Below are 13157 nucleotides of genomic sequence, written 5' to 3'. Positions count from 1 at the left end.
AGTCTTGACCCATTATAGGACCTGAGGTGGATTCTATACAAAATGCCCTCTCTAAACCATGTAGTTCTCCAACTTATTGTGTCATTCAGAACTGAATTCAGAACACTTTCAAGATTTTTTCAGAAATGTCTCAAACATTTTCAGGTCATGGACCCCCAAATTGTATTTGGCTACGGATTCCTATTTAAAAAAGGTTTTGTGCCAGGGACCACCACAAGAGTCATCTCAAATATTTATCAATTTTGTTCTGAAAATGTGTGGTAACTGTGTGTAAAAAAAATCTAGTTTTTCTGGTGACCCACTGGAACCCACTCAGGAACTACTTGGGGTCCACATTTATGCATAAGTTTTTAAAGCAAGAATTAGGCTTGAATTGGAGCTAGAAAAGCCTCTAGAAATTATACTTGCAACAGTTTTTTCTAAGAAAGACAGTCAGTATCTTCGTTCCTCAGGAGAGCTATGGCTTCGTATGTTTTGAAGAAGCAGTACATTTTTACTGGATGTCATCAAACCTCCTTTAAGACTTGATGGAGTTGCACTTCCACAGGATCCTTTTTTTCTTTTCTTTTTTTCATCCAGCGAGGGTCTTGGTTGGTCAGCACACATAAAGATCCCTTTAACTGCTGCATAATTGGGCAGGACAGCGAAGCAGGGACGCTACCGAATGAAATAGTATCAAATAAAAAGGAACAGTCAGACCTCATTTGTTGCTCAGGGGAGTTTAGTGTTTCACTGAAGGCCTGGCCCAGGTTACGCATTCATCACCATGGCAAATCAGACAGTGTCTTGATTTTAAATGGCCCTTAATGTCAGGTCCAGTCAAGGCCTTTAGCCTGACGTGGGTTTTACGACGGGAGGCTCTGCTCGTGCATTCCATGTGTGGAGCCTATCTGTTGAGGTAACCTCCGCTCGTCTGCGCCCAGACGAGACGGACCGGCCGGGAACTCTGTCCGACATCGGGACGTGTGCATGTCGCGCAACCAAAAGCTCATCATGGGTAAGATTTTTTTCTTCTATCCGTCGAGTTAGAATCTTATCGATGATGCAGTCTTGGAATACGCAGTTCTAACTAAATTGCTGTTTGGCAATACAATTCACTCTAGATCCGTTTCATCACAAGTCAAGTCACCCCAGAGATGAGCACGCTATCTTAAGCCTGTAATCCCTGTATAAGTCCTGGTTGATGTTGCTACTGTACTGCTGTGTTCTCCAGCACCATGTAGGACGGGCCTAGGCTGATAGTTTGATTTATGGGGAGGGGAGCGGGAAGAGAGGATCCCACCTTTCTCTAGCATAGGCGGGCCTCGCCAACGGGCTGATTCTCCATCCCGCAGGGAAGAGGGCCAGGAAATGGGGGAGTGCGTTTTTGACAGTCCTCTGGGGATTGTATATAATTGAGGATTAGCGAGAGAATTCCACCGAGCCACGTCCCGAATATAAATAACTGATACGCTGGAAGTGTAACCTCTGACGAAACGTACAAAGATGGTGAGAGATTCTCCCAAACCTTGGGGCCTGATACGTACTCACAGTGGGGGCTACGGTGAGCCCACAAAAGGGCTAAGCCCAACTTCACAAATTCATAACACTAGATCAAAAAAATTATGGACGCTTGAATCTCAGGATGTCACTTTTGGCTATCTTTAGGAATTGACCGACATGAATAAGTAAACTTTGGCTCACCCTACTTGAGCCAATAGTGAGACTACTGTTTAGTCTCATGTTCCTTCCCTCTTCCTCTCCTTGCCCTCACTCTCTCTTGTTCGATCTCACTCCCCATTCACCCCCATTCGTCACGATACCCATAACAATTCTTACCTACGGAGAAAGGAGGAAATAGTGGCGATTTGTTTTGAGACAGAAACGGTCATCGATCATCCAGTTCTACGACACTGTAGCGCTCCAAGGCTCTTCCTAGCCAATGTTTTCTGTTTGTTTACACTGTTTCCCACAGTCCACATGGCAGTGTCGCATTGTCTCCGCATGCTGTGATTTCCTGCTAAGTCGGGTTACGGGGGGGGCTAGTCGGTTACTGTGGTAAAACACTGAGCATGTGTTGACATCGGAGTCGTTCATGTGACGAACCACACAGGCCAAATCGTGGAACAGAAGTCAGACGCTGCGTTTTATTTTGCGTTTCCTCTCCTCTATCCACCAATCGAACCCACCCGCCATTACCCACAACCCACAATTTTTGTCAAGTTACCTCATATGATGCAATCTTCTGGTGGCTCCACATTCAAATAAGATTGATTGGACGGGGGTTTCCCCAGATGTTTAAACACTGTTCAACACAGTCCACTTTTCAAGCAATCAATTGATCCATCAATCAAGTGACGGATGTTATATATTAACATTCATACTTCACAAGTTAGATTGATGAATATTCAAATCAAACAGGACAACTGCTTTTGTTTTTTATATTCAGAATGAATTTTACATTTAAGAGTAGTTTAATGCAACATACTTTTTTCACTGACGATTTTTTACTTTTACTTAGTAAATAAATGTAACATTTAAAGGACCACTTCACCACTTTTCAACCTATCTTCATATAATTGGTCCTCACTGATGTTCATGATAAAATACCACCATTTTTTTCTACTCAGTCTGTGTCTCATAGGAGGGCTGTGGGCAGTTCAGAAACCCGTCCACCAGTGACATCATCGTTAGGCAGATTTTTTTTAAACAACATATAACAAGATATATATTTCGATTTGTATTATCGTGAGAACGATGGCTTCCATTTTCGCATTGCAATTTTTCAGGAATAGAAAGCCTGCAGTTTCTATTCTTGGATTCCCCATCGATGATGTCACTGGTGGACAGGTTTCTGAACTGCCCACAGCCTTCCTATAAGAGACAGAATGAGTAGGAAAATATATATATAATTATTAAAAATAATTTTATCATGATTATTAGTGAGGACCAATTATATGAAGTTAGGTTGAAAAGTGGTGAAGTGGTCCTTTAACAATGATTTGGCTGCAGTTGGCTTGTTCCTATAAATTAAATGCATGTTTGTTTCATTATCTTAAAGAGACTTCAGCCAATTATATTTCTAAGTAAGTACTTCTATTTCTTAATTTTAGATACATTCTGACAATTAATCAGATCATATGAAGTATCTCAGTACTTTTCACTAGATACGTTTTTAATACATACTAAAGTAATTCTTTTAGATGACTATTTTTACAACTATCTCCTTGAGTTATTCTTTTAAAGTAACAATACTTTTACTCAAGTACAGTTTCTGGCTACTCTTGTTTTGACCCTAGTTCAAAGGATGGCACTGCCTGTACTGCTGTCTGTTTGGGATCGGATCACTGTGGAAGAGGCAGTGAGTGTAAAGATGGACTGGAATGTCTTGATTATTTGTGTTTGTTTGGAGACAATGGGCCCTATCTTACCCCATATGCCTAAACCTTTTAGGCGTTTTCACTGTACCGAAAAACATTAAAAAATAGTAGCCGATCTGCAAGCTCACAACGCGCCAACGTAGATCGGCTATGTTCACTATTTTAAAATGTTTTTCAAAATAGTAAAAAAAAAAAAAAAAAAGGTTTAGACATAAGGGTTTAGGGCGGCGCACAAGATAGGGCCCTAATGTCCCCGTGTCCAGGTGACAAAAAGTGTCAAAAGAAAAGAAAAACACGCACACAGCACATACACACACTACAGTACATACAACACAGCGGTCGTTCCTTTATGAATTGTCATTGCTGTCGTTCACTTCATATTTTCCTCGCTTCAGGAGCGAAGCAACACCGCGCTAGTTATTAATGACATCATCGCAGGTCAGAGGCGTGTACGTGCCGTGCCGTGCATGCATGGTGCACTATGGCAAACACCATGTGCTCACATGGTACTCATCTCTCTCTTGTCACTTTCCACTGCTTGCTGTCCAATAAATGACGGTTAAACACCTCAAAGATGAGCCTGAATAATTGTTTCCACATTAATCACATAAAAATAACACATCTTAGATCGGTGGAAGGACATTCTCTTTTCATCTTCCGCACACACCTGCACACACATGCACACACACGCACACACACACACACACACACACACACACACACACACGCGCACGCACGCACGCACGAGCGAGCGAGCGCGCACACACACATCAGATCAAAACGTCAACCTTTGAGTTACCATAAAATGGGTAATATACTGCATTACACCTGGTGGACATTTATTGCACGTAGGCCATGAAGGCAGTTGTATTATCTATTGTCCACGCACATCTTCAAAACGTTCCTGCTGCGGGTACGGAAGACTAGGTTGTTCACAGACACAAACCTTTGAAGCTGTTTAATAGTTGTTGAAACAAAAAAACAGCATGTCTTTATTTGTGGCCAAAGGAAAACTTATTTTTTTGTATGTTTTTTATTGTCTCATGCGGACATGCGCTTATAATACAGCTGTGGCAACATTGCAGTGCTGTGATATATTTGTACTTAGTGCCTCCCCAACAACAATAAAAAAGGCAATTAGTCAAAATAGCTACAATAAAAGCCAAGAAGGAAAAAGAGAAACGCAAATTACAAATTTAGAAGTAAAATAAAATCACATCCGCACAACTGTAGATTGTGGGATCAGGCTGCAGTCCTGAACAATCTACATATATAGATAGAGGCTATATTATAGGTTATAAGCAGAATCAGCTATTTTGCTTGGCTTTGCCAGGGTTCTTGTGCTGACAACTTGTCACAGAAACATACCTAACGACAGCGACGTCATCCACTGCCTAATGATGCTGATTTGCATCAATTTGCACTGATGTCATGCCGGGCTCAGGCATATCCATATACAGTATAGGCACAGTGCGCCACCACACCGGGCCGGCCGAACAAACCTGATATGCCCATATTAGACACACATGGAGATCCGGATGTCCAGAGCCACAGATCCGACCGCTATATGCCCTTATGGTATGGGACTGACCGACTTCAAACTTGGCATGCACATCGGCAAGGGCTCGAGTGCAGTGTCCGCCGCCGAGTTGTTCGGATATGCGGTTGTCCAGATTCCAGAACCACCGATCCAACCAATATGCCCATATATGGGCATGCCAGTATACTGGGTATGGGCATATACTTTGTGAGTACAGTAAAGTTGACATTGGAAGTCTTCCTTCAGGTCTGGTAACATCACAGGCAGCAGTCAGTCTCCTCTCCCAATGCACAGCACATGTAAAGTGTATTATTATCATTGGATTAGAAGACAATTGTCCCAAAGCAAATCCCTCTAGTTTTGATTCCCTGCAGCTGCTGGTGTTTGTGTTGTGGGCTTCCTCCTTGCGGTCTTCACTGTCTGGACCACATTTGGAGGAGAGCCGCCTCTAAATTGTAGACTTGCTGTTTTGAACACTATTTTAATGGGCTCTCTTGAGTAGGGGGATTTCTGGTTGGGAAACATGGTTTTTCTAAACAGGATATTTTGTTTGTCGTGTTTCTGTGGCCATGTACCTGTTTTGTTTTTTTGTTCGTTCGGTTGGTTTTTCAATATACGACAGATTGCTCTTGTCCTTGCTTAAAACCCCCTTGGCTCTTTTAGACTAGGGATGAGAGATGCGTTGACTTGCGATGTTGTACGTTCTGCTACATACTGTATAGGCGGCTTTCACAATCCATTCTGTGACGATAGAAGAAATGTGTGCTTTGCACCCAAATGTGCCGAGCTGCAGGTGTAGCTCGCTTCCCTGTGACGATGTGAGAACCCGACGCACATCTAACGGCAGCAACGCAGCGGACCGAGACCGTGGCAAGACCCAGTAATGTTCTTGTTATGTTGCAGAACCACCACGCCACTTAGCAATGCAGTCATAAGCACGTTAAAGTATTTACTGGATCCATTAATGACTTGCAGGTTGGGGGAATGTGCCAAAGTGATTTGAGCAGGCGTCTCTCCCTGCATATTCCATCGCAAGGCTAATTGTTTGGGAGGAAATGAAAAGGTTTGGCTGGAAATGGCGGTTTCCTCTGAGGTGCATTTGGCATCACAACAAAGGCCCATCCACAAACAGCAAATAGATGAGCTGCACGCACTCACACACACACACGCACAATAAGCCAGATATAATTGCATTACTCGCGCACACACTGTTAGGGTTACTGAAGGAGTTGTCATGGTTTGCACCTGTAGTTTGACCACTGTCTTAAACCCTATATACTTAGTTGAGCGGCAGGGTCCCCCAGGTCTGTTAATTGCACCCCTACTATTTTCCCTCTGCACCAAATCTCTTCACCGTATAAATTACCAATCTACAATGTTGTGGATCTTGCAGATCTGCTATTTTTGCTGAATGTTTGCCTGTTATAAGTAACATGCCCAGATGAGGAATGCTATAGGGTCAAGTGGTTAAATTGGATTGCATTTGCTCTTTGTGCCCATTCACCACAAAGCCCATAGGGTTAAATCAGAGACCACATCCTAGTTTCTATTTACTCAGAACAGAAGCATATTTTATAATTTATGTATTTACTTATTCGTAAAACAAATAATTCATATAATTTACAGGGTTATTGCACTGACATCATGGGCTTATTGTGTTGGTAAAGTAGGCTCTCTCCCTCGTGTCTTTCTACCCCCTCTCTCTCTCTCTCTCTCTCTCTCTCTCTCTCTCTCTCTCTCTCACTGATCAAGCTCTGATCAGAGTATTTCCAATTTCCAATACTTTTACTTCTGCGCCACTACATCTCTGAGGCAAATATTCTACTTTTAATCCGCAACATTTGTTTGAAAACTTTAGTTATGTTAGTTTAGTTCACAAAACGTTATTTATCTGCTATTTTCGATTTGAAAACTTGAAATGTCACATATTCTGCATAATGACCACTTTTACTTTTAGTACTTTAAGTGCCAATACTTTTGCACGTTTACTCAAGTACATTATGAATTCCTGACTTTTACTTGTAACAGAGTAGTTCTACGTTGCGGTATTGATACTTTTACTTAATATGAGTACTTTCCCCCACACTGCTGACACAGATTTTTGCTGAGGTTTGGGATCCCCATAAATGGAGAGACGGGCATGTGATGTCGAGCTCTGGTCTCCCGTCACAAAACTGAAACCGCTCTCTAACAATGCAGCACGCATGCATCATCTGCCCGCCCGCAGCCTGTCCATATTTGGGCATAATCAGGCCACCCGCCCGCCTGCCACAAGTTACACTTTATAGTTTATATAGTAAATTATGGAATTCTGCCTCATTACTGTCCTACCACAGAACCTCACAGTAATGAACCCCTCTCTCTTTTTTTGATTGCCAGCTTGGTTTAATAGGCAGTGTTTCTTTTTATTTTTTTTACTGTAATGTGATTCACAAGGCTCTTCATCAGGTGTTAGTAAGGTGATACCCAGTATCATATGTCTCTTAATTATTTTATATTTTTTATGGAGGGACAGACAGTAGTCGAACCCGCGGCACACTGCCAGACTGGATTACCAGCCAAGGTGCCTGGACCGTTGAGCCACGGCCCAGAGAGAGTATGTTTTGCACTCCGTCTGTGTGTGTGTCCGTCCGTCCGTGTGTGTGTCCGTCTGTTACCAGCTAATCTCCGGCACCGTTAACCTGGTCGGTGCCACATTTTGCACGCACACTCCCTGGATGCCAACGATGAACCCCTGCTCCATATTTTCCAGAATGGCCTGTTATAGCGCCACCAGGAGTCCGACTTTTGAAAAACATTTGTTTTTATATTACTCCTCCAGATTCTGTCCAAAAATCCCGCAAATCGTTACACACTATCTCTATAGTCATGTGTTCAAGACGCATCTGTCCGATATTTCATATTCCATCCTAATTTGCTAACATTGGCTTTCAAAGTTTGCAGGATTGGCCCGTTTTGAACAAAAAGCCTCAAATCATGAACGCAGCGTACAATTTACATGAAATCTTTCACAGACTTTCCTACTAGGCTGAGGAATATATCCCACCCTTTTCACATTGGCCTGTTATAACGCCACCAGGAGGCCGACTGAGGAATATATCCCACCCTTTTCATATTTATATTTATTTTTTCTACTTTACTGGAGTATTCCCAATTTTCAATACTTTTACTTCTACACAGTTACACCTCACATAGCCTGGAACTATGCTTTCTATGGCATAGGCCTCGCTCGGACCTTTGCTGCGTTGCTGTGTGCTTGTTGGATGGATGTTGTGTGGTGTCGTGGCCGCCCCAATGCATTTCCAATGGGAGTCACATGGTTTGACACAACATTTGTGTTGTATGAGGGGGAGGGGCGCAGTCGAAACACAGCCGAAAGCCATACAACAGCTTGTAGTCCAAAATGTGGACTACGGGCCATGTGACTTCCATTGGAGGTGCATTGGGGCGGCCATGGCACTGCACGGCATTCGTCCAACGGGCGTGCAGCAATGCAGTGAAGGTCTGAGTGAGGCCATAGGCAGCTCCCGGCAGGATCCGCCGGCAGAAACTGTGCGCAGCTGCTGGACATGAGACTAATTAATTAGAGCGACAGAGAGAGAGAGGAGTGTGTGTGTGTGTACGGGTGTGCGTGTGTGCGTCAATTTAACAAAGGTGCAGGTGATCAGAAATCAGCAGAGTGTGATCAACGTTTGCGCTACTCTATTCCAAATTGAAGTGGACTCGGACCCAGACTTTCTTTTTCTCCTGGAAATAAAAACGTCTGGGTTTCCGAGGCTACACCGCACAGGGAAATATTGTACTTTTTATTCCACTACAATTTGAGAACCTAAATTACTATTACTTTCACTACTTTGTAGATTATATTATATACTCACTTCACACGGGTGTGATTTTGAAATTACTATACTAGATGTAGATTATAATTACTACGACACAAGGTATATATACTGTATACTGTATTATGTTTTTGAGGGCCATTAACAATTAACAGAGTTTAATGTTTGTCTGATAATTACGTCATAAAAGATGTATATAATATAGCGCCCCTCACTTCACACGGGTGGGATTTTTAAATTACTAGTACTAGATGTAGATTATAAGTATTACTACAACACAAGGTATATATATTATGTTTTTCAGAAAACTCTAAAAGCAGATATACAAGCTCACTGCCAGATTGTATATCTGGCCATAGCCACTTGCCCATTTTTAGCCCAAGGAGTGTTTTTCCATTTCAAGAAAAATGAATGCTTGGAATGGATTCAGAATCATGAAAACCTCCTAGTTTGACATGACACATGCTACTTAAAGCATAATGAAACATTTTGCCTTATATTGGTTGTTGATGGTACCTCAACTTTCAGCAGCTGTAAAAAAAAAAATCCCCTATGGTGGTTGAATAGAAACCAATGTGGTATATGTTAGTAGACAGTAGACACCTTTTAAAAACACATTGGTGAAGAACATTCTTGGTAAGAAATGTATTCCTAATTGAGCAGTTATTTCTTTGTCTTCTCTCCTATACCAGCCTGGGATATCAAACAGTTCTTTCTTTCTGTGTTCTCTCCTATACCAGCCTGTGATATCAAACAGTTCTTTCTGTGTTCTCTCCTATACCAGCCTGTGAGAAGGACGTAAAGAAGGTGTGTGCCAACTCCTCAGAGGAACACCTCCAGCCCTTCAAGGACAACATGGAGGCCTTTGTCTCCACTGGTGAGTCTGTGTGACGACGCTGTAGCTTGAATGCTATCCCAGAAACATAGTAACGGATCATCTTGTACTTTATAGTCGAGATGTATACCGAAAGAAAATATTCCATCCCGATACCGATTCTGATACCCATAACCCATACTGAGTACCGATCCAATACTAGTGTGTATTCTAAATTAAAGCAAATGTAGGACAGTGGTTCTCAAAGTGGGGTCCAGGGACTCTGAGGGGGTTCTAAATGGACCCTCACAGGTCTGTTACTCTGAGAGTGTACAAACGGAAGGGTTCAATTTGTACACTGTTCCATTTGTACACATCCTTGAAATGAAAGGGTTTGAAGAACCACTAGGAATAAATAACAAAGTATCAACTGAAGCATTCAAAATACAAAATAATTGATGACTGTAGATGACATATCATCATGTGATAAATTATGTGATATTGGATCAGCATAGACTGGCATACTAGAACACCCGGACACTTTTCAAGTGGGCCCTGATCCAGAGTGGTAAAGAAGGTTGAGCACCACTGCTCTAGCGCCACCATTAGGCCAAACATTTCGGTTCCACACAAGTTTTCTGGAAACATAATGGACAGATTGCCGTGAAACTTGCTTATGACACGCATTCATTCATGCTCCCTGGAAATTGAACCATAACTACTTAAGTGACCCCATGATATTTCCTCTAGTACCACGGTACGCTCAGGCCAAAATGTCATCTTTGCTACAAAACATATCTCATTATCTAATTGGCCTTTCGTCTAGCGCAGGGGTTCTCAACCCGTGGGCCGCGACCCCTCGGGGGGTCGCCAAATTATTTTGGGGGGTCGCCAAATTATTTTGGGGGGTCCCCAAATTATTTTCAAAATATATATATATATATATATATATATATATATATATATATATATTTGAGTGGTGCAAACCACTCCAACAACTGGCTTTGTACCCGTGTTTGTTCGTACCAAAAAAACAAGCATGGTTGCTATGGTTAGCAACCAAAAAAACGAGCATGGTTTCTATGGTTAGTGTGTGACGTCACTGACATAGCTGATCAGACTATATAAGACCTTGCACCACTCAGTTCACATGGGTGTGATTTTTTTTCAACTGGAAATGAAGAGTTTACATATAGTACACATAGTGCATGCATACACCTTCCCTAATGATTATATCTGGTTTCAGTATTTATTTATGGTGTATTGTATCTATGATTAAGGTTATTGTAGCAGTCAATTTATATTGGGGGGCGGGAGGGGGCGGGGGTCCCGAGACATTGCCAAAGCATTTCCGGGGGTCCCCGGCCAAAAACGTTGAGAACCCCTGCTCTAGCGCCACCCTTCCAAAATCGCTGCCAGTAGGGCTTTAAGACTCTTGAGGGTTGTTGTAATTATACGGCAACGCAGTATAAATGGTATGCTATGGTTATTCATGGTGTAACTCATTGTGAAAGAAGAACAAAGACATGCTTGCTCCCTGACACTCATTCAAATGTCAAGTGTTCATTCAAATGTGTTGTCTTCTAAGAAGCACGGCTCTGGCTGTCGTGTGATTTATAAAATGTCAAAATGCCTTCATGTCGCATCCGCCATCTGCGGCGACCACCGCGCTGAGTGCTGAGTTGTCTAATGCTCTCCCGCGCCCTTCAAATCATAACATGATGACACACATCCCAAATCCTCGCCGCTATTAGATAGTGATGATGGATCCTCAGTTCCTCAGTCACGCTCGTGTAAGCCCAGCCCGTCACCTTCTGGAGTCGTGACAGGCAAATCTGAGAGAACGCTGGTCTGTCTTCAAAGATGGAACATTCTTTTGGGGCCACGATTTACAACTGAGCAGATCGCCATGAAACCCCGGGCTCGGAGAGCTCCAAAAGCCCCGTTTCCCTGCAGAAACTCAGCAAGGGACCTTTAAAAGTGCAAAGGTATAATTATGTTTTTTGCCTCGTCAGGCGGTCAGTTGGGTGGCTCAGAGAGGGTGTGTTTGTTTGCCGTGTTGTAAAGTACATTAGTACAATTTTGAGGTATTTTACTTTACTTGAGTAATTCCAGTTTCCAATACTGTTACTTCTACTCCATTACATCTCAGAGGCCTATATTGTACTTTTAATCTACTACTCTAATTATTTGAAAACCGTAGTTACTATAGTGACAATGTGTCGCTAAGACTCGCTATGCGACATATTGTGAGCTTGTAGATCGGTATTTTCAAAAGATGTTCATACATTTGAAAACTTGAAATGGGACATTCTGCTCAACGAGTACATTTACTTTTGATAATTCAACTACATTTTGATGCCAATACTTTTGTACTTTTACTCACAAGTACATTTTGAATTCCCAACTTTTACTTGTAACAGAGTATTTCTATATTGCAGTATTGATGCTTTTACTTAAGTACAAAATGTGAGTACTTTTTCCACCACTGTTTGTGTGCACATGCATTGTGCGTGCGCGCGCGCGTGCGTGCGTGCGTGCGCGCGTGCGTGCGTGCGTGCGCGTGCGTGCGCGCGTGCGTGCGTGCGCGTGCGTGCGTGTGCATGAATGTATATGTGTTGTGCTACTTGCTGGGACAGGGCGTCTTGGTGGACTGACTGTAAGACAGCATGAGGACAGGAGTCTACAGGCATGTAGAAGGGATCACGTTGCCCCTTACGGGGTTCTCATGTACTCTAGACTGCCATAAAGCTGGCAGGACATCCATGGCTGTGGCCTTGTAAAGGCAGGCTGGCCTCAGTAGAACATGGCAGAGGACCACCGTGATCCTGGCCTCCGTTCAGTAACGGCCAGGATATTACTAACTCATTTAAAGTGCTGTTGCAGTTCTTTGGTAGGACCTGTATTGCTATACCTGGCCATGATATAGTAAGTCCAAATATTGTTGACCATCTTTATTATCTGTTGTTCCTGTGCTCCATGAGCGAGGAGCTAGGGGTTGTGTTTGTTGTGCCTCTCCATTTAGGCTACTCTCGTACGCTTTTAGCACATATTCGAACGCAAACAAAGCGGATTCTGCTGATGTGCAGTGTGTCAAAAATGAGCCATCCTGATACTTTGGTTCTGGGAAAGTTACAAAATGATCTATTCATGTTTACTTTGTATGACTCTTAATGAGCTCCCTCTAATGTCACATAATCTGATGGGTTACAGATGTCAGTGTAATACCAAGCTGAACCATAACAAGACGGGCTGTACCAAAACAATAGCTATCAGGTTTAAGCGGGACATCTTGGCTCTTACAAGCCTCAAAACATAGCATATCGTATCATAAGGCACAAAGATAAGACAACATAAGGTGCTATAAGTGAAGGTTAGATATACACAACCATAATTATAGTTCCTCGGTAGCTACTGTATACATACCAAGTTCTACCGAACAACATCACTTCAGCCCACTCCTCTGATTCTTACTGACTCACCCTTCAAGGAATTCCTTACCCGGCTGCTTATAAATTAGCTAATCCATTAACCACATGAACCCTAGCATCCCTTTTCTTGACATGTCATAATAGTACATTTGGTATATATATATTTTTTAAATA

General features: G+C 42.5%; 1 protein-coding gene across 1 annotated transcript in view; it reads left to right on the top strand.

Annotated features, from left to right (window-relative positions):
• Positions 1-13157, top strand: part of LOC306941631 (formin) — an 80423-nt gene that overhangs the window by 41150 nt on the left and 26116 nt on the right. The window contains 1 exon segment of the mRNA XM_079527187.1: positions 9523-9615. Within this exon segment, the coding sequence (XP_079383313.1) occupies positions 9523-9615 (93 nt within the window).

The sequence above is a fragment of the Electrona antarctica genome (assembly GCF_951216825.1).
Source record: "Electrona antarctica genome assembly, chromosome: 18".
Classification (NCBI taxonomy): Eukaryota; Metazoa; Chordata; class Actinopteri; order Myctophiformes; family Myctophidae; genus Electrona; species Electrona antarctica.
Note: the sequence above shows the minus strand (reverse complement) of the source record. Positions and strands in the feature narration are given on the sequence as shown.